Source organism: Dermacentor andersoni, chromosome 1 (assembly GCF_023375885.2).
Source record: "Dermacentor andersoni chromosome 1, qqDerAnde1_hic_scaffold, whole genome shotgun sequence".
Lineage (NCBI taxonomy): Eukaryota > Metazoa > Arthropoda > Arachnida > Ixodida > Ixodidae > Dermacentor > Dermacentor andersoni.
The window spans coordinates 320641635-320664535 of NC_092814.1; the positions used below are offsets into that span (position 1 = coordinate 320641635).

A 22901-nucleotide genomic window follows, 5' to 3' on the forward strand; every position below is an offset into this window, starting at 1 on the left:
CACTCCAAACGCCTGCTCACGCAGACTCCCCTGCGGGGGTATGCAGGAATCAGATCTTTTCACTGCACTTTTTACGCTGTTCGATCAGGTGCCATCAGATTTGTTAGCTAACACTGCAAAACGGCGGTGCGAGCGAATGACAAACGATGATGCAATCTACCATGCCAAGTGAAGGGCGTTATTTTCCGTCAAGTTGGGCACATGCGCAGCCTTTCACTGGATTCCTTCTTGAGCAACCGAGGAACTAACACCCCGTGCAAACGCCGCTCGCGTTCCCCAGACAATCCTAAAACCAGCAAACTCTTGTATAGGACGGTGTGTAACCGGCAAAATGGTGTGGTTTTCCTTTAGTGATTGGCTAACTGTCAGATGGCATTAGAAGAGACGTTTACTTTTTACTGAAAAGAACAACATTTGGAGAAGAGTGAAGGGAATTAAGAATAGCATATACTAAAAAATGAGCAAGAGAAATGTCTTGAAACAAGTACAAATTCCTACACGGCTGCTTTTTGTAAGCCAACGATAATACCTATATATACATGGTGGCCCACCTATTTGTACCAAGTTAAACCGCCAAGCTTTATTTCTACGTAGGCAAAACCAACTGGACTTTTAGTAGCAACCTTAAGCGGGCGGAATATTTGGTGTTGCTTCTAATTCGTTTATATTGATTGAATTTCTTTCCTATAAGCAACGGCGGCCGCATTCTGACGGGGGTGGATTACAAGAACGCTCGTGTATCACGCAACGGGCACACGTTCAGAAGGCTTCAGATTCTTATTGTTTTCGTTGGCACAACTTCTTTCGCAATCCATACACGCCGCGGTTTCCCAGTGGCTATGGCATTGCGCTGATAAGATCGAGTTCGATCTTGGCTGCGGCGGCTGCGCTTCTAGGGCGATGAAATGTAAAAGAATGGTCGTGCACTTAGAGTTAAGTGCACTTTAAAGAATACCAGGTGGTCAAAATTTAGCGGTCCGCGACTGCGGCCTGCCTCGTTACTGCACCGCGCTTTTGGTACGTAGAACACCACAATTCACATTAGGTAAAGGAAAGCCTCCGACATAAATATTCGGGTGGAAACCATTCTTGATTACCGACGTCATGCGAGACATTTCGGAAAGGCATAGACTACGCAAGTGCATGGACAACTTTTAGTAAGTGCTATTTCTTCATTTGATGGTCTTTTAGCCGAATGAATGTTACTCATGCTAGATACGCCACTTCGCGTAATGGGCAATCTTGTTTTTGATGTTTACGGTGACGCCAAACACTTCCTCCATGTAATGGGGATGACCACTGGTTGGTCAGGTTTAATCTCTTGCTGCTTCGTTCGAAAGAGCACGAGCGAGTGCAGTTCCGTCGTGTGTGGCCGAATAGAACCCCCGAGAACGAGGGAGTGTTCTTGGGACAAAGGAGCATGAGGACCATGGGATGACGCCTATATGACGATAGTGTGGCGACCATGATGCGACGGCGACTACATGAAGACGACGGTGCGAGGTCTACGTGATGCCGATAGTATGACGGTAATGGTGTGACGAAAGGAATGACTAATCAGCAATGACAATGGGACGACGACTGTAAAATGATAATGGTATACGACATTGGTATGACGACAACGGCGTGTCGACATTGACACGAGGAGAAAGGGATGATGCAGGTGGGATCATAGACTGACAATGCATTCACTACGACAAAATGAAGACTGAATGACCACGGCGGCGACTTTGTAAAGACGCGATATTCACAATAGCATGACGACGGAATGATGACTATGAAGACGACGGCTTGAGGACGCCGTAATGACGATACGACAATGCACTGACAGTAACAAAGTACGATCGGCGGAAAGATAACACAACGAAACAATGATCGGAATATAATGAAGGCAATGAAATGACGACGGAATAACGACAACATAAAAAACGAAGGCATGTTGATGCTGGAGCTCACGTCTGCGCTGACGCGCCTCAGCTGCCGCCGCGGCCTGCCTTAATTTTCATTATATCTAGCGTTCATTTTCACTGTGTCAGATACTAGACAAGCGGGCCGCCTTAAATCGTACTATGTCCGGCACCTACAAGTGGGCCGCTTTCATTTCCACTGTATCCACATTTTTGGACGACTGTGTTCGTAATCGGTGTACATTTTTCGGATAGCAAACGTCAGCAAAGCGTCATCGCCTCCTTAAGGGTGACCACTCTCTAACCTTGTCTCACACAAGGCAAAAAAATGCATCGCATGGAAAGAAACATGGCCCCGCTTTCAGCCGGACCACCACAGCAGTGGTCCTCTTCAACACGCTCTAAAGGAATACACCATTTCCTATACGCGCGCCGGTTCCATGGCTTGGGACACAGGCCATTTGTCTTGGTATAGCCGCAAAATTCATGCTAGCGACGTGCCTCACGTCTGAGCGCATGGCTATTTGCGATAGCAGTAAGCAGATTGCCAGACAAGTCATCAAACACCGCTGGGCAAGCTATTGATCTGCCACGCGAGGCCAACCCAAAGATCGGCTCGAGTTTTGCAATTACATTCACAGAAGAAATTCGACACGTCAAATATTCATGACCAAAATAGTCCATCGCACGAGTCTAGCTAATTCCTGCGCCACGTATTTGAGAGCAGCCGCACCAGCGAAAAACATTTGCGAACTTTTTTTTGCGGGCTTGTTTTAAGGCGGACGCGTCACGGGAGAGAACGCACTGCAAACGTTTTAAATGATTGTTTTCGAATGCATTTTAAATTCATCTTCTCACATATTTACCGCAAGTACAATAACTGAAAAGTTAGTTATTTTATGAATAAAAAAATACTGCACGCTTCTTCAACTTGTTACTATCAGCTTTCAGCCGCCTATATAGAAGGCATTGCTCGAAAATAAATCAGGTGCGTAATAGCAGGGATTCCCTGCATAGTCAGCGCTCGAGTATATACAAAGAACTTAAATCTGTTAATGTAAGCCCAAAGAATATTCAAATATTTCATTATAGAGATGTAACTAACACCTGAGTAATTGCGGCAATATAGGTGTTACAAGTGTACTCGCAAAACGTGCCGCCAAATAAGCCCTTACGCGCTTATAAACAATTGTTTCGAAGTAGGGCACTTGAGCACTGCTCAAGTGCCCTACTTAACTGTCGCCGTTTGCTCCTTCCGGAGTGGCATTATAGTTACTTCTCCATGGATGCTGTAGGGAGCCATATACAGCAATTATTGCTTAATGACTCGAAGGTACGTCTATATCCCGTTTTATACATCGCAGACAACGCTGTAGGCCAGACTTCTCGTACTGCCGGTATTCGCAGCAAAAAAAAAGAAGAAATATAGCGAGTGAGGTATGGAATAGACATAGGTATGCCTCATTCAATTTCATTCACATTAGTTCCGGTAGTTCCGTCTAAGAGCAATTAAGTAAATAGTACTTGAAAAACGTGAAAGATGTGAATCAACATATATCGAACGAGCGGAGTGATGCTTCTGCGACCAGTGGCCACAGCTTACCATTTGCGCTCGCGACCAAGGCGTATTGAGCCATACTTGAAGCACAAAAGTGCAGAAAAAGTGCGCGTATTCACGTAGCCTTACGTTAACAAGTTATACTCGTGATCTATTCAGTAATTTCGTAGAAAGCACCACAGAACCAAAACAAGAGCGCGGCTGATTGTTCGGATTGGGAGTTTAATGACCGCACTGCTTGCGTAGCTTACACAGCTTTGCATGCTGCATTTGAAACGGAGTAGGGGCATTTTCACCTTCAGGCGTTCTTGAGCAAGACCTCCCGTGGAAGCTACGTTAATCTTTAAAAGTTTTTTGCAGCTCCGCCGCACCAGATGAGCAGCATACACAACGTTTGCGGAAACGCAAACGGTGGACAGACACCTCGCGCGGCTGCAGTACCTATCATTTCAAAGCGGCGCTCGCATCGCAATGATGCATATAAGCCGATTATGTCCCGAGCACACTTCCGCATGCCTACCAGCGCATGTTTCACTCAAAGCGCGGGATGAAATAGGGTGAATTTTGAAGAACCGCATAATAGCGACTGCATCTCACGCGTTTAAATGTTTAGACGCGTGGTACAAACACGTTTAGGCAAGCACTTGGTAAGAAGATTTCAGGCACAAGCGCTGCCATTGCCATTCTTTTGTCGACATTGATACAGGTGGAAGAATACTTACAGAAGAATTTCAGAAAAGAAACGAATCACGATTCTTAAGAGTGACGAGGATAAGTAGTCAAGACCGATGCAGCCTCACCAAGACACTTCGCTAAGTTCCCCCTACCATCGCCTTCTTACAAGTTTGGGGCTTATTAATGCAAGGTAGAACAGTAATGTAAATGCAGGTGACAGGGTTATCTCACCGCAACACTCATCGGATCAGGCACGGTGCGCATTCCGAACATACTGAATGTCGGCTCAGTACCGGTATCGGAGGACCACCTTGATGTGGCCCACTTCATACAACTTAAATTAGAAGCTCTGCGCACCACTTGCCACGACGAATATCATGAATAGAGAGCTTCGCGGCCAGTTTTGAAGAACTGAAACAGCTATATCCTTCCTGTGTGCAGTCTAAGCGCTGGCAAAGTACGTCTGCTTAATGGAAGAGCGAATGAAGCATTACAGTGACGACAGACTATATTGCTTCATTTACTTGCTCCGTCTGCACTGGAAGAAAGCAGAACAGAACTTACGTAGCCTTAAACCTGCATTCGTGGGTGTCGACAATGCGCTCATCCATCATTAGCGTGACCACCCTTGGGGGTTAGCGTTGCACCGTCGTTAAATTCTGTTGACAAATCGCACACAAAAAGGGAAAGCCTATGAAAAAATTTCGAGCTCTGAGGGTTGACTTACCATTTCTGCGTGTACATGCGCTTTAAGAAAATGGTCCCTACGCTGCTTTGAACTGCTTTGAGCGCCTCGCAGAAAACGCATTAAACAAACGAAAGCTTGAAAGCACGAAAACGAGATAACACAGCCCAATGTTGCCTCAAAACTTGGTTCGTATCCACAGTGGAGATTGGCCAGACTGGGCCGATGAAAAAGTACACCCAACAAAATACCCGAAGCGGTAAAGGCAATCTTTATTTCGAAAGTGTGCCCAACGGCATAAACGAAGTATTACGCCAATGCGAGTTCAACCGGAAACACCACTTCAACATCAACCGAAACCAGGCGCAATACCAATTGTCGTTGACATGAATTTCAGGATTTCGATTGCAGCAGTTATGTGATGCAACTTATGACACTTGTGTTGCAATTTTGCACCAGTTTTCATTTTTATTGTGAACATATGCCATTTCTACCGCACTTACGAAAGAAATAACATTGTGGTGCTAGTCTAAGCAATGTTTTGTCGCCCTTCGTTACACAGCCGTCGTTTGAACACACGCGCTCGCACTTCTGACGTCAGTTTTAAACGCGAAGCACTTCTCTGCCTAGTCAGGGCCAAGTTCAAACGCGAGGTCATCCAAGGTCAGAGGTTGTCGCCGATTCACGCTCTCTCCCACGTCACTACCAATGTAAGTATACCTGGTAGCGAACCTTCCAGATGTAGAAGCCCATACATTAAAAACATGGTGGATGATCAGTGGCTGATGGCAGAGTTTCCTTCAATTACTGGAGGGAACTCTGGCGCTGCGATCGTCCCGCCACCATGGCAGTGATGGGTAGTACTTGGATTTGATCTTCAAGCTTGGGGCTTCAGAAGTCCTTTTGGATTCGTTTATTGCGCGTTATCTGGGCCTAAATTGAAATAAACTACAAAGCAATGGATACTTTTTAATGCCGAATATATTACGACTGCAAGCACGCGTAATCCCTGCTAATTGCAGTGGTTCCGCTTTTCCATGCGTCCATGGCACACTGGTTCCAATGTCAGGTTTCTGGGCGAGAGGTCATGTGTTGGAATTCTGTCGGACGAATTCAACCATGTTTATTTATAACGCCGTATTTTCTTTAAAATGATGACTGCACAGTCGCGAAGCCATTCAAATCCAGAAAGACGAAGTTTAGGCAAATCCATGTCTAAACTGCCCATCAATCCCATGCTAGCTTAACTGCGCTGTTTGAGGCTCCCCAAGACACTAGCGCCACAGTTGGCTCTTATAATTGTACGAAACTATGGTTGATAGGGTGCCTCGATGCGCGCGCCCCCGCTTAGGGTGAGGACATCTGCGTCGTCTGCTACGGCGGCCGCCATTCTCGTTCCCACTGCATGCTCGTTCTCGCGGAGAACGGACTCCTCCGCTTTCCGGCTCCCTATCTCACGCTCGGCAGCGACTGGGGCTAACCCCCTTTCTCCCGCGCTGTTATGCGGAGGGCGTTAAAAGGCTGAATGGGCATTTTTCTTCGTGAACGGAGGCGCGGTAAACAGGATTGCATGGGAAACCTCACTGATGTCCCAATGCAAGTGAGTGAATTTGATCGGTAAGAAAATTCAGCCGACGCGGTCAATGCAACAACGTCTTGGTTCTGCACGCTTTGAAGAAACAGCATCAGCAACGGTAATAAAATATAAAGTCCCCTTTTCGTCTGGTAACAGCCAGATGAATACAAAAGCTGTTACCCAAGCAAACATGAAATCATTTATTCAGTGCTTATGAAAACACACAAAGTTAGAGATTTGTGTTTAATGGGAACGTGAACACTGAACATTATTGCACTTTTTAAAAGTCGACATTTATGTTAAATAGACCGTAATTGATAAAATAGTTGTGATCACTATATATATAGATGCAGACTTCAGACTTTGAAGGAAAAGGCTCGCAGAACTGCAGATTCCAGCTTGCTTACGCAAGGCTGACCCCTGCACAAGTCTTGCTTCCGTGGCCACTAGGATGAGTGCTCGGAATTTGTCGGAGATGAATTCGGAGCCTCACTCTGGCATATGCAGCAGTCAGCATTTTGCTTATTCGTTCTTTGTGAGCCATGCATGTGTTCACTGAGGGTTTGTCTATGCCTTCGAGATAGGCTATCAGAGAACGAAGTGGCGACTTCATGGTGAAAAATTTGCCTGTGCACCATGAGTTGACAGCGGTGAAATGTTCCTCGTAGTTTTTTAAAGTTTTCATGACATCAGCGCTTGGATATACGAGGTTTTGCCCATCCCTGACGTATTCCTTGAGTGCAGTCAGGGAAGCATACTGATCGTCAGGCTTGCCAAGGAGAGCAGCCTTGCACTGCGGACAAGTTATAGATTTCAAAATTCCTTTCAAAATAAAACCGCCAAGGTAAAACAAGATGCGGCACTCGGTTGACGTGAGCTCTTCAATGAACAGAATTTCCGTGTCGTTGATTTCATCGACTTCGCTTTCTGCACATTCCTTCTTGCTATGTGCAAGCAGATCGACAAGGTATTCGCGGTCGTCAAGTTCGTAGCTTGTTGATCTCGGAGTGTGAAGAAAGTGGCTGACGCTGACGAGTCGGAGTGCACACTTCAAGTCATACGCAGTGGGCACTGGCTTCATGAGCCGCACCACAGAAAAAAGGTTTTCTAGGCAGTCTTGCAACAGCCTGCTCGTGAGGAGGAATTCATACCCTTCACTGCCAAGAAGCACTTCTTGAAGGCGAAGGACAGCCGTTGTCGCAATTAGGACCCCTGCTTGCGATGGCTTCCACTGAGATCCAGTGCCCATTTTCAGTTCTCTGATGGTGTCTGTTGCCGTGCGTAGTGTGTCCAAGGCGGCATGATATTTAGTAATGTTCCTGCGGCTTAGCGCCATGGTGGGATGACGCGATGACATGAGGGCATACCACCTAGAAACGAGGTCCATAAACCACGCTGTTGTTTCGGCCTCTGGCTCAATCACTCCTTCTTTTATTAGGAACCGAATAGCTGGTGGGGCTTCACGGAAGAGCTGGACAGCGACTCCTACTTTCATTTTGGTGAAGTGCCCACAACTAATGTGGGTTTCTGACAAATTTGGTGCTACCTTAAGTTCGTTGGCTGCGTCATAATCCAAGACGGCCTGTACATGCTCCAATTTCACCTTCGAGGCCGTCAGTCCGTTCCTGCTTACTGTAGTATCACTGAGTGTGAAAACTTTTGAGCTTAGAAGCTGTCCTTTCAGGTTCTTAAGGACATGTGCCGGGTCCGAGATGAAAAAAAGTTCCTTCCCTTTTAAGGTTGGGTGAGGTATTGAGCACGAAGTTGTCGAATGGCGGTGGCTCGAAAAGCCAAATTCTCTCCACATAGCGCGGTTTGCTGCACCCATGTCACATGTGATAACACGGACTCTTAGAGAAATCTGGCTGCATATCTGCACTATTTCCAGGACATATGCCTTGAGTACAGAGCCGTCCACGTGCCTACCAGTGAATTCATAGGCTATCACTTGCTTCCATCTCTGGTTTACCCCACCTAGCATAAACACCAAAGCATGATTGGCTGGCTCTTCAGGCTTTGAGGGCAACGTCGTTCCTCCCAGAAGCACGTCTTCGCCACGGTCGAGTTCAAATCCGGGTGCTATCTCCATTTCATCTAAAAAGAGAACGCAGTCTTTCTCCACGTCCTCCATTCCCTCTGCTTTCGACCTCATGACGTCGATCACTTCATGCAGGATACCTGGCAGAAACTTCAGGCCCTGAATTCTTCTTGCTAACGTTCTGCTGGATGGAAGAGGGTAGCCAATCTTTCTGAGTGTTTCATACCCGGTGGTTCCACAAGCAAATTTAATTTTTAGACCTTGCTTTACTGTTTGCGCTGACCACGAATTACCATGATTGTTGTTCCGAGAAAGAGCACGAATTTGGTCTTCATTTAAAAACTTCGTATTTCGTGAGAAATTAGTTGCCTCTTTCTGCAGCTTGCGTACCTGCATCTGTAGTTTTTTGACAGTGTTCTTAGATTCGTTATGATGTTGTCTAAGCTTATTATTGGCTGCTGTGAGATCTGCAATCTTCTTCCTAAGCTCAGCTGCCTCAGAATCGAGGGGTTGGGTCGCAGTAACTATTGCAGTTTCTTGAAGCCGTGCATCCCTGGGGGTCGAAGTAAGTTGCCCATTAGCATTGTTGGTTTCCGTAGCCGCCAATCTCTCATTTATCTCCCCGTCTGACGAAGAATCAGCGGGAGAAAATTCCTGCGTAGTTGAGGGAAGAACGTTTCTCACTTCTCGTGAAGAATTGTGTGCGGCTGCGTCGTCACTGAATAATGCAGGCACGTGTGCATTTCGTTCCCTTGGTGGCCTTCGCTCTTTAGGAAGTTCTGGAAACAGATAAATAAGAAAAAATGCCCATTACATATATTTAAGATTGTGTTAACTAAAAGCAGAATAGAAGGCGCGCCAGAAAATTTAATATGTATGCGCATGAATCGTTTCCTCACATAACTTTTTCAAATGTAGATAATGAGCCGATAAGCAACGTGGTAACAAATACCAGGGTCAGGAGGCATCTCACCTTTGAATGGGAACACCGTTGGTACAGCATTAGGCTTGAGCTTCTTCCACCCATCCGCGCGGTTCTGTTCGAAGCTGCTGGCTTCGAAATGAGCCTGCAGATGAATTTGATATTGAAATTAGCGGCGCATTTCCGGCTCGATAATGAAAACAATGAAGGCAGCACGCAAGAGAACACAGTAGTCCAAATATCAGTCGAATTACTCGAATGAGAGCCTCAATCTGCACATAACATATCCTGTCTATCTCATTCACTGACTTAATCCGCCATCGCAGAACGAAGCGTCGGGTTAACAGGCCAAAGAACAAATTAGTCGAAATATCAGGCGAATTACTCGAATGAGCGCCTCAATCTGCACATAACAACGATCTCTGTTAATCTCATTTACTGACATAATGCGGCGTCGTAGGACGAAGCGTCCGGTTAATAGGCAGCGGAAGCTACCCAACGCCGCACACATGTCAAAAACAACTTCAGAAATCGTGAGTGAATTAATCAAAATTGGTTCCTGGACCATCCATTTGCACAGTAATTGCCACAGCTTATGTGCCCTTGCTTGTCCTCATGCTCTGTGCCTTGATGCAATGTTTGGGCCCAGACCGCAATTCGCTGGCAAGCGCCTAGTAAAGGCAATTACCTTTGAATGAAAAGAAGCGGCGAAAGCACGCGTGGTACGTATTCCCCAGCGGACACGTGTCGTGCAATTTCGGATGCGAACAAGCAAGCGGCAGACAATGGCCTGTACCGTGCTGTAGTGAAACTCATTTACTTTGTTTTAGTGTTTCACGCAGCTTTTTTAAGCCGAGCAAGAAGAATATTGAACGACACTTAGCTGCCCAAACGCAACAAAATACAAATAAATCGCAACAAAAACAGCACTGAACCAACATGTGGCACTTACGCTGCAGACACACGAGGAGTTCGTCGGTTGCCACTTGTCACGCTTGACTCGCACCAGCCACAGAAGCCGCCTTTTTGGGTCCCTTGGAAAATGGAACATCCTCCAACCATTTCTCGAATGGTTGGAGCACTGAGGAACACAACATCCAGGCATTCTACGCCGATGAAAGCCGCGCGAACGCAGCAGCGTTTCGAGGACGCCCGCACAGCAGCGCGGCGAAGTCGACGCGGGCAACGCAATGGCGGAGGGAGCGCGCGAAAACAGGTTTAGGCGGCGCCGGCTGGTTCAAAGGGTGACCTCACCCTAAGCGGGGGCGCGCGCATCGAGGCACCCTAATGGTTGATGGTGATTCGCGCCATCTATGTGACGAGGGAACACTTCCGGCAGAACAAAAACTGAAGTGACGCCATATCCGGTTAAAATAGAGGTGACGCCATTTTTTTTTTTTTTTTTTTTTGTCAAAGGGGCATGGTATGTTTCCGTAGCCGGCCATTAGAGCTGTATTTTAAAATGCCCCGCTATTCTACTCGATGGGCGTATCGAGCATTTTTGCACCCAAAGCCAAGCACCAAGGCGTCACTCTACGGGTGTCGCAATCGCACCCATGCACGGAGCATTTTTTTTTTCTTTACGGACCGAAGAAAACTTTCGGTGTTGAGCGCTGGTCGCCACGTCGGACGCCAAGCCCGTCGGCCAGTGCCATGCTATCCTAAAAGCTTTTTGCAAACACTGGGCCAGCTTTTCTTTTTCATACCTTCACACCGAAAATGTTTTCAGGGAACTGCACCAACTCACATTTGACATACACCTCCGTTCGAAACACTATCTGTGTCACTCTGCCTGAAGTGGGTCTACGTCCGAGCACCACAGATATCAAGAAAAATCAGCCAAGATTTGGGCTTTCGCCACTGATGCGCATTGAAAACTCCCTCGTTCTAAAAAAATTACTCTGGTATGCTGGAGTAGAACGCACTACATCGTTTTACTACCACGTCTAAGAATCTTAGCAAAAGGATGTCATTAGCCGACTTTATGACGTGATCTAGAACCTTGCTCAAGATCACAATGATTAAATACTACCATTACACTTCACAAGCCCTCACAAGCTTAGTCCTTTCCTGTTAAGCCTACACTCGGCGACAGAAAACATGTCGTGGTGGCGCACCGGTCAAAATGCTGCTGTGTTGACTTCAGTGGGGGTCGTGTACGTAGGACAGTACGTACGGCGCGCGGATCTCCTAAGTGCTTGCTCGGGCACACAACTGAATATTTGATCGTCACTTGGCTGAGTAGGGAATTAAAAAAAATAATTATGGGGTTTTACGTGCCAAAACCACTTTCTGATTATGAGGCACGCCGTAGTGGAGGACTCCGGAAATTTCGACCACCTAGGGTTCTTTAACGTGCACCGAAATCTAAGCACCACGGGTGCTTTCGCATTTCGCCTTCATCGAAATGCGGCCGCCGTGGCCGGGATTCGATCCCGCGACCTCGTGCTCAGCAGCCCAACACCATAGCCACTGAGCAACCACGGCGGGTGGCTGAGTAGCGAAAGCTGTGTACGGAGAAAGGTATTATAGTGTTTCCATGTGCATGCACGTTGTACAGTACGCCTGTTTCACTTCCGCCGAAGCTGCAGCTGCCGTTGCAAGCCAGCCATGGCGACGATTTGTCTGTTTCCTATACTACGAGGAAATATGCATGGATCCACCGATTCAGGATGAGGCGACGAATTCTAGAAAAGGCACTTGGCGCCATCGCCGGTGAGCTGCAAGGAATAACTCAGGAATAGCCGCAATAACGTCGTGAAAGGAGTAAAGAAATAGTCTATCCTCCACAACAACCTTCGCACGGATATAAAAATTACAGCCCTCTTTAGAAGCAAAAACACGTTCAGCAGGGGAATAAAATTTTAATTGCAATTATATGGACACTCCAGGCGCATTTATGCCGTCGGCGTCGCTACGAGTTTTAGTGTAAACTACACGGGCGATAACACCGTCGCCGCGCGCCCATACGGCCCATACGCTGTATGTGCGAGTAAAAGCGTGGGAGGGGAGCGGATGAACGGGGCTCGATCTGCTCAATCGAAGCCCGCGCGAAAGAGGAACGCAGGCAGGAAGTGCGCCGTAATCCGTTGCGCGCGAGACAGCCTACGTTGCGAGGCGTGCGTCTATTTGTCGTACAAAAATCCCTCACGTGACCTGATCCTAGGTGCTTAGGGACAGCATCGTTTAGGGATTTTTGAGAAGGCGCGAAACTGGCGCCGAGCCGCCAAGCGGAGCCGTGGCGTGTTCGTACTCGGCGTGATCGTTCTCTGGACCGCGCATTCATGGCGCGTTGTCCAACATTGCTCATGTGATTGTGCGTGCGTTGCTTGTGTGTTGGTTGTAGGTTCTGTGTTACTTGGCGGAAAGCCGTGAGTAGCGGCGGTGCGGAAATGCGGATTTGGCCTCGGTGAGCTCTGACAATACAGAATCTGCGTTGTGTGACCCGTGCTTTCTTGAGAATCCGGCGGTGGTGACAATTGAAATATCGAAGTGGCATAGCGCCTCGGCAGCAAAGTTCTGCGAACCTCGATGTGGCGTCGCCGTGTCCGACTTTGCTTAACGGACATCGATGGATGTGCTGCTCGCTGCAAGTCATGTAAATGCAAACTGCGTCGACCGCCCACTGCTCAGCGCTGAATGTGTGTTTGGTGTGCTGTGCTTGAAACGAGTGGTGCAGCCGTGCAGCGGAGGAGCAGAGTGGCTTAGGGGCTCCGTTTGCGCGTTCACAGACATGTGCTCCCGTCTTGGTCTCATTAGCGGCTGTCGCGGGATTGTGGTGTGCTAGCTCCTTGCCTGGTATGAAGTTTACGACGCTAACACACAGCATGTTCACGTTTTTCCGCGCTATATGTCAGTTGCATTACGGCCGAGTTGAAAACTAGACGTATGTCTGTGTTATTTGCGTTTTGTGTGTTGTAAATTACTTTCTATTGTGGAAGTTCTGGGAGTCTTATTACGCAAGGAGTGCGAACGTAAACATAAACACATGTGTGTCTGAAATGTTGAATTACCCATAATACCTTTTACGACTGATAAATGGGCTACACGGCCTGTGTGAATCAGCTACCGTATGTTGCGACGGTCTTCCGTGCGGTAGACTGATGCACGGTGCGCGTTTATTTCCGTACTGTTGTAAAAACCATTTGTTTATTCACTCAATACAAATGTACGGCTTCTTCGCCGCAGTACACTTTAGTTAGGCGGTGAAGTATACTAAAAGTGGGAGGGGGCCGCTATCAGCCAGCATAGTATGTCCACTTAGGCGACCTGAGAGGCGGCGGGTGCGCGAGTGTATAATTAAAGAACTCTTATTATGTCCAGTGACAGTGGCCCCTTTTCACTTTTAGTATGCTTCACCGCAGTACATTGCTTAGGCTTCACCGCGAAATATTAGTGTTTTGCGAGAAAGATAATCGTAAAAAGCCTGATTATGCAACGTCTCTTTTGTAGCTTGCTACGCCGCAATACAGGGGTGTGAATAAGCATCGTGCAGTAAAGCATACGGCACATAGGTTTACACTGTGCTCATTGTTTTCAATTGTGACATAATTTGCAAGTGCATCTGTGCTCGTGGTAAGCTTCATTGACAATTCTTTGTACATTACAAATTCATATTGCAGGGAAGCTTACTAAAGCTCATTCGCCATTATGGTACATGTTATTCACCTTCAATGCAGGAGCACAATGCGGATTCTTGCCCCTGCTTTTGGCTGGACTGCACATGCTCTTTGAGAATTGATTCATTTTATTGATTCATTCTTTGATTAAGCGCGAGACCTTGCAATGGGTAGCCCAAATATAGATTTGAGAAAACCAAAATGAATTCAGCAGTAAGAAGCTAAAAGGCTGTTTTGGTGTAGACCAGTGGCCAAGTCCGGATATGAAAGAGGAGGAAGAAAATCCGAGTCTTTCCACTTCAACACTGGGAGGCACAACTCGTACAAATAATTACGACTCTTACTTATTTGACTTTTTTAAGGAGATTACCGACTTGCATTGGCAAGTGTTTACTTCAACAAACACTGCATTAAGCAAGCTTCCCGCGCATATTTCACCAGCTACTGCATCATTGTTTCACATTATGAGTGAAACTGCATTTTTCCTTATGCCACAACTTGCCCAATATTGCGTTTTGCAGTAGGATGTTAGCAGTGCTATTAAGGCACTTATATACTCATGAATAGTAGTAGAGAGAAAAAAAATAAAAGTAAGATAGTAGTGGCTTTTTGTGCGTACACTATGCATACACCTGGTGCTCTGATGGTCATTTTTGCCCTATCCGCTAAACCATTCTAAACAAGAAAAGCTTATACACAATTATTTTATACACAGACCACAACTAAACCACAGGTGTCGTTGGTAAGCAAAGTATATTATTCGGTGACATTTTCTGCAGCCCTGCTATTGGGCTTTCCTTCCTTCCTTTTCAGCTCTGCAGGTTCATTAAGAAGTGATGAGACAGTTTGACAATTTTAATCGTTGAAAGACTTAGCGAAACCTTTTTCGGGTTGTTTTTTCTTGTTTTCAGATTCTGCACATTGCATTTTAAGGCGTGTTTTCTGTGTTTGTTGCTTTTTCTTTATGGGTAGGGCATGTCAACATTTTTTACACCATGTCAAGTATGTGGTGCCATAGATTGTTCTTAGATGGAGTCTTGCCCTTTCATTCTGTACAATATGATGTCGGTTTTTTGTGTCCAAGGCTGTTTTACATTTGAGTGTGATTGTAGCATTTTGCTGTTTTGCCTCTGTCACCCAAGCTTGAAAGATTGCTACCCACTGCTGGTGGCATGACATATGTGACATTTGCAATATATGGCCACCATAAATATAATAAATAGAAGTTAATTCAAGAATAGTGCCTTTGCATGGTGGTGCAGCCATAAATTGGGGCTATAAGGTACCTGCGGTGCAGGTAGCACTGCTTGTGCAGAATATAGTGCAACTCTACTACTTTCAAACATCATTGTTATCTGCATTTGTATAGCTCCAGTTCTTGTGAACAACACACACCTGGTGGAAGAGTAGCTTGCACCTGCAGTTGGGGCCAATGAATAGCCAAATTTCTGCCTGTTTTCATGTTATTTGCATGTTAGTAAAGGCAGTCGTTTTTATAGTGACCTGTTTGCCCAGTATAGAAGCTGCTGCAGGGTGTCAGGATCTTGTACACATCTTGAGCTTTGCAGGGGACACAACATCTGGCACATAGTTTGTCACAGGCCATGTCTTCGGGGCAAGTTGAGTTGACCTACCTGCAGAGGGAGAACCAAGCTTGTTGGATATGATGTAAACCGCCTGTACACTCAGTGCCCTTCTTTCATTTTGTGAGACATATGTGGTTATAGCGACCCTTGTTTTATGCACTTCTTGTCCGCCAGCAGTCTTTTGCATTTGAAACACTCGGCATAGCTTTCAGCAAATTGGACAGGAATAACACTGAAAAACCAGCAGATGTTAATCATTGCACTTATCATGCGAAGCTTCGTACAGTATGATGAGGGCGTAAATAAATGAGGGTGTTCCTCAAGGCCTTGTAGCATATGTCACGAGTTTGGAGCAACATGATGTATAGCACTTTTTTGATCGCATGCTATAGGTTTAGCAGGTGTGGCCATGGTTGAAGTGCAGTGCAAAGTCAAGAAAACAAATATCTATGAGCAGCACCCTGGTAAAGGAGACTCTGGGAAAACTAGTGGGAAGCCTGTTGAAAATATGGTTGACCCACTTGCTGGCTCCATCAGGCAAAGTATGATAAAGAGAAGGAAGTCATCAACACATCAGAAGGTTTTTACATATAAACACTGTGCTAAGGACATAACATGCCAACAAGGCTTAGTGCGCAGGCTGTGCACGACCAACTACATATGCCTTCTGTTCGGACATTGCTTATTGCATTGCTTATTGTAACTAACCAGGATGGAGTGGACAAAAAAGAACAGCAGCTCCATTAATTTGGTTTCACTGGTATCAACAGTGTTTTGTAAGTGTACATTACCATACTCCCCAATGCCTTCTTGGGTGACATCAGCAAGGACCAGCTTGAGGCAAGGGGTAATAGACGTCTTTACAAGCTAAGAATGCATGCATGGAGAGCACATTGTGCCCAAAAAGTAGGCACTTCACATTGGCACTGGAGAAGGAACAGATTATTAACAGTGGGCAAAGACAAGCTACTAAACACCCAACACTCTTGCCATGTAATGACCTCTGAAACAATCCCTCTTAAAGAGGAAATCATCTTTGTGTATCCGTAAAGAGGGCAGATGGGCAAAGCCCCTTCAGTAATGCTGCCAGCTTCAAAAGCCTATTTTGCACATCCTGAATGCTTCCTTCTTAAGACTTTGCTGGGTGCAAGCATTCTACTGTCCAAAAGCTGTCATTGAGAGCACTGTTGGTTTGGTGGCAATAAAGTTCAGAAGCAATTGCAACAAACTGCCCTTCCTAGTCGGCCTGGATGCTCACGGTGCTTATGAAGCAGCACCACGAGGCAAGCAAGGTGAACGGATGCGTCCAAGCGCTTGTTTCTTTATCGCACAGCTCTGTTAGTAACAACCATGAGACTTGAACCAACAAGCTCAAGTTCGGCACTCGCGTAGTTAGCGCGGAGGATCCATAAAAAGCACAAAAACAAAACTCAAGGGAAAGGATAAAGCACCATTTAACACTTAGTATTGCTGCAGCCCACCCCCTTCTTTTATTTTGTCTGGTCGTGCTACATCCTTTTACTATAGATAGGCATGAACTTAGGTGATGTCCCCAATCAGTGTCCAATTTTTATATATACACTATGTGCTGGTTCAAAGAGGCTCGAAACACTGCAATGGAAGCTTCAAGTAGCAAAGGTGCCTGGAAGAAAAAAAAAGATGTGCTGCAACCATCTCGGCAACATCTTGTCCCCTTAATAAAAATTGTGCTTCCATATCAACTTGAGCCCTCCAGTTTACGGTAAAGTACTAGTGCACTTATGAACAACTAATCAATTCTCAAAGAGCATGTGCAGTCGAGCCAAATCATGGGCATGAAACCACATTGTGCTCTTCCATTGAAGGTGAATAATGTTACAAAATGGTGAATGTGCTTTAGTAAGCTTCCCTGCAATATGAATTTGTAATGTACAAAGGATTGTCAATGAAGCTTACCACAAGCACAGATGCACTTGCAAATTATGTCGCAATTGAAAATAATGAGCACAGTGTAAACCTATGTGTCCTTTACACTCTTAATATGCTTTACTGCACGATGCTTATTTACACCCCTGTATTGCGGTGTAGCAAGCTACAAAAGAAACGTTGCAAAATCAGGCTTTTTACGATTATTTTTCTCGCAAAACACTAATATTTCGCGGTAAAGCGTACTAAAAGTGAAAAGGGGCCACTGTCACTGGACACAATAAGAGTTATTTAAATATACACTCGCGCACCCGCCGTCTCTCAGGTCGCCTAAGTGGACATACTATGCTAGCTGATAGCGGCCCCCTCCCACTTTTAGTATACTTCACCGCCTAACTAAAATGTACTGCGGCAAAGAAGCCGTACATTTGTATTGAGTGAATAAACAAATTGTTTTCACAACAGTACAGAAATAAACGCGCACCATGCACCAGTCTACCACACGGAAGAGCGTCGCAACATATGGTAGCTGATTCACACAGGCCGTGTAGCCCAATTATCAGTTGTAAAAGGTATTATGGGTAATTCAAAATTTCAGACACACATGTGTTTATGTTTACGTTCGCACTCCTTGCGTAATAAGACTCCCAGAACTTCCACAATAGAAAGTAATTTACAACACACAAAACGCAAAGAACACAGACAAGTCTCGTTTTCAACTCGGCCGTCATGCAAATGACATATAGCGCGAAACAACGTGAACATGCTGTGTGTTAGCGTCGTAAACTTCATACCAGGCAAGGAGCTAGCACACCACAATCCCGCGACAGCCGCTAATGAGACCAAGACGGGAACAAATGTCTGTGAACGCGCAAACGGAGCCCCTAACCCACTCTGCTCCTCCGCTGCACGGCTGCACCACTCGTTTCAACAGCACACCAAACACATATTCAGCGCTGAACAGTGGGCGGTCGACGCAGTTGCATTTACATGACTTGCAGCGAGCAGCACATCCATCGATGACCGTTAAGCAAAGTCGGACACGGCGACGCCACATCGCGGTTCGCAGAACTTTGCTGCCGAGGCGCTATGCCACTTCAATATTTCAATTGTCACCACCGCTGGATTCTCAAGAAAGCACGGCACACACAACGCAGATTCTGTACTGCCAGAGCTCACCGAGGCCAAAGACGCACTGTCGCACCGCCACTACTCACGGCTTTCCGCCAAGTAACACAGAACCTACAACCAACACACAAGCAACGCACGTACAATCTCATGAGCAATTTTGAACAATGCGCGGTCGAGAGAACGATCACGCCGAGGTCGAACACGCCAAGGCGTCGCTCGGCGCCAGCATCGCGCCTTCTCAAAAATCCCTAAACCATGCTGTCCCTAGGCACCTAGGATCAGGTCACGTGAGGGATTTTTGTACGACAAATAGACGCACGCCGTTGCGAGGCCCCGGGCGGAGGGGTGGGGAGGAGGCGTTCTACTCTGGCTGCAACTGTCGCGGATGCGCGCAGTGGGGGCGAGCTCCACCACTATAAAAGCTGGCGCCACCATCGGCGTGACGTGAAACGAGGGATCACGTGGACACAGCGGCCGCGTCGGCTGCTTTGGAAGCGCCGAAGCGAGCTGTAAACGAAAGTTTAAAGTCCCACCTGCGCCGCGGTTGTGATTAAGGTGGGGAGGTTTTCCCGCCTTTGAACAAGCATTTGACAAACATTTCAAGCATTAATATCATTTTAAAGCACTAATAGGTAGTGGCTGCTTTTAAGGGCGTGCAGCATGGTAGGCTACTGTTCGGTGCCGCAGTGCCGGACCTACGCAAGGGAGCCCGGTGTCAGCCTTATTCACACGTAGCCGCAGAGCAAGGAGCTGCGTGAAGCTTGGCTGGCGAAACTAAGAACCGGCAGACAGCAATCGGCTACAACTGGGGTATGCAGCAAGCACAGACGCGAGGAAGATTTTGCTACGGCGCCGGGACTGCAACGTTCGGTGATAGCAGAAAACGCGCACTGAGACGCTCGCCCGCGCCCGCTGCCCGGCTATGTCATGACGATTTGGTCTACGAACTTGATGCTAGATACTGGTAAGTTCACTGGAACGGAAAGGAAACGCTAAGACGTACATTAAAAAAAAGGCATGGTATATGGTCATGTTTGTGTTATGAATTAATGCACTGGATTACGAAACAAAGCAGAGCGAAATCGCACGCTAAGAAGACCGATAAACATACAGTCTGACGCAACATGAGAAATAATATTGAAATGTGCACGAATTTAGAAGACAAAAAAAGATTGAATCGTCGCGACGGCACATCACAGTCGCCGTAGGCGTCGAAGTCTCTAACGAAATTATTTTTGAACTGCTCCGATGGCGTCCACGCAACATTGGTTGCTAGAATACTGTGAAATGCTCATATGCTGCGACCAAAAGCTGACGGCATGGTGCGAAAACGCGCTCACAGCGAAAGCAAAACATTGCGCGCGGACATGCATGCAGACGCGCAGTCGGTCGCTGCGAACCCGTGCGATCGCTGCATTGAGGCTTCATTCTGCTATGCCCCATTTGGTTATGCAGACAGCCCACTATAAGAACATATTTCACATAGTTTGCTCTCAGCGTCTGCCTACCTATCACGCAAGAAGCCGGTTCGGGGGACTCAATCACAGCAACCGCGTGCAGTGGCGTTCACTGTAAGTTTTCGGTAAAGAGAGCGTCTGTAAACGCGTCTGTGCTTTCAGTCTGCCCAAGATTATTATATCGACAGTCAAAAACGTCCCTCATTTTGAGAGCACCTACATAAATGTCCAGGAGGGCTGCCGCGTGGCGTTTTTATTGAGCGCCGTAAGCGAAACCTATGAGGAGCGCGCCGCGTGATCCCTCATACTACGCAAGGGAGGCGCTTCCGACAGATGGCGACTCCGGAACTCCTTGCCCCCAATATCTTGAGAGATCTGCATTGGGGGCAGAGTCGAGGTGCGTGGGCGGCTCGTAGCTTTGTGGGTGCTGCGTGTTCTCGAATTGAATGAATTATGGGGTTTTACGTGCCAAAACCACTTTCTGATTATGAGGCACGCCGTAGTGGAGGACTCCGGAAATTTCGACCACCTGGGGTTCTTTAACGTGCACCTAAATCTATGTACACGGGTGTTTTCGCATTTTCGCCCGCATCGAAATGCGGCCGCCGTGGCCGGGATTCGATCCCGCGACCTCGTGCTCAGCAGCCCAACACCATAGCCACTGAGCAACCACGGCGGGTGTGCGTGTTCTCGGCGGTTACTTTCCGTTGAAGCACGAACGCACGAAGGTCACTTCATTCGGTGCTGCTGCCGCGTTTCCTCATGCCAGCCTTTTATCAGCGAGTGTCCGCGGCCAGCGAGTGTGATGTGTTCACGTTTGCGGTGCGCGCTGCCACCATGCCTGTTAATTCGGTCAGCAAGCGATTGTTCAGAAGTTCATGCGGCCGATAAAAGTACTATCCTTACTTCGTATGGCTCTGCTAATTTGCTGTCGGAATGGATCGGAGGTCGAAACTGCCATATTTTAATCCGACTAGCACATACAGAACCCAGAAACAGGAATACACGATGCATACGGGACGAACGGCTTACTCGCAGTTAGGCTTTTTGGTTGCAGCGTACAATAAGTGGATTTACAATATACATCATAGACTTACTGGACTTTCTTGAAGGGAGAGAAAAAAAAGCGTTTATTACTTTTAGATCCTTCGTTAGACTTGACCCGCTTATTCTGCTAGATAATTACCTACGTACTAGTGTACAGGGTCTTTTACGTAACTTCAACGAAGTACATAAAAGTGGTTCGCCGCAGCAGAATGAAACCAACGTCATATGGTTTGCCGTCATGTGGCCCTCAGTTTATATTCCGCTTAATTAGTTAATTAACCAAGACGAATTATGCAAATTTGTTATTCACTTTAGGGCCGAGTGCGTTTCATTGCGTTTAACAGGGGATTCACAAACGAGCTATCCATTTTTCGTTCCAACGTAAATGCTGCATGGTGATGTTTCTCGGCGTTGAAAGAAAGCCCGGGAAATATGAAATAAAACCAGGTGACTGCGCTCATCCGCTATCGTACTGCAGCGCTTTCAATCGCGCTTCGTGAGGAAGAACCGTGCTCGCGGACCGTAGCGAAGTGAGCGGCTGCAGCTCTAGGCATCGGCTTCTAAGTGCGCCAGCACAGGCTCTATTCTGGACATTCCGCCATTTTCTTCGAGGCGTACGATGCGTACGACGCGTACGAAATGGCGCTGGTGGCCTCGTTTTGCTTCCGTAACTAGACGCTTACTTGACGTTTTGCCTAAGAAACTGAAATGAAGGCACAACCTAACGTTCTTGCTAAAGCAGAATAATTTTCCTCCTCAGTAAAGATACAGCAGCTAGCTCAACGCTCATGATTCAGTCGAAGACTCTTCTCGCTTCCGTCTGCTGCGTACAAGCCGTCGTCGGCTTCGTTAATGCGTGTCCCCGGGAAACGGAATGAGTCATCGCATGTTGGCGCCAACACGCTCGTTCTACCTTTAAACAACATACGCGTCCTACCAGTGCCGATGAGTGCACGTTCTAGGTCACGTTATCGTTATCTCGCGAAAAGCAAATGACTCAGCCAGTGGCGTAGCAACGGGGCGGGGCGTGGGGTGTCATATATGTCTGAAGACACCCGGAAATTGTCGATATCCTCGCCTTCTTCGACTACACCCGGGAGGGGGGGGGGGGGACAGAAGACTTATGGGCCCCGGGTGCAAGACGACCTAGCTACGCCACTGGACTCAGCCCGATTAGCCTGGCTGAGGAACGGCCGAATATCACCGATAGCGTTGCACGCGCCAGAAGCACCCGCTTGCGTGACGCAAGCGGCGGCGCTGCGATTTCTTGTTCAGTTCGCTGGTTACTCGCACCGCGTGAGGAAACTTCAAGGCGCCGCCTTACGTACAATCCTTTTCATAAAGTAAAACTGCGCCGTTGTCATAACTTCCGATTGTGCGAAAAGACAATCTTCATTACAATACAAATGCAGCTGTGGAAAGTGGACAACGTTGCAGAAAGTTTGCCACGTTCAATCAATATTATTCAGATAAGCGCGTTCTTTTAAAAAATGATGGCCCAAAACCCATATGCCAACACCACCTGAGAGCAATGGAAACAGTATGAGCACGCGTTATGAACAAAAGATTTTCGTGGCGCCTAACGTCGGGGTAAATGTGGCGATACGCATTCCTCTCGGCCGCTCATTAGCATGATTCGCGCGGCTCGTCGCACTCCAAATTATGGCGGCAAATCTACGCAATAGCGGCCCAGCGGAACGTCACGCTACGTCAAATTGGCGTTTATGAAACGGCCCTTCCCGTGACGCTCCCCACGGCATATTCCTTTAGCCAATCAGCAAGCTGACATGGCGGC

General features: G+C 47.1%; 2 protein-coding genes across 6 annotated transcripts in view; both read right to left on the reverse strand.

Moving 5' to 3' along the window:
* The window catches only part of LOC126516698 (uncharacterized), a 94314-nt gene that overhangs the window by 67240 nt on the left and 4173 nt on the right, over positions 1 to 22901 (reverse strand). The gene's annotated exons all lie outside the window — the stretch shown is intronic.
* LOC140214129 (uncharacterized) lies at positions 6578 to 10637 on the reverse strand. Its single transcript, XM_072285471.1, has 3 exons — positions 10314 to 10637; positions 9413 to 9506; positions 6578 to 9218 (listed from the first exon to the last, which is right to left on the reverse strand). Exons 1-3 carry the CDS (start codon positions 10464 to 10466, stop codon positions 6805 to 6807), a joined length of 2661 nt encoding a protein of 886 aa, XP_072141572.1. The 5' UTR covers positions 10467 to 10637; the 3' UTR covers positions 6578 to 6804.

Bases quoted from the DNA above. Each gene is read 5' to 3' on its own strand.
- LOC140214129 (XM_072285471.1), bottom strand. From the start codon at position 10,466: ATGCCTGGATGTTGTGTTCCTCAGTGCTCCAACCATTCGAGAAATGGT. The intron at 9,507-10,313 runs GTAAGTGCCACA...ATTCATCTGCAG, and splicing joins ACTCCTCGTGTGTCTGCAGC to GCTCATTTCGAAGCCAGCAG. The intron at 9,219-9,412 runs GTGAGATGCCTC...ATCTGTTTCCAG, and splicing joins AACGGTGTTCCCATTCAAAG to AACTTCCTAAAGAGCGAAGG.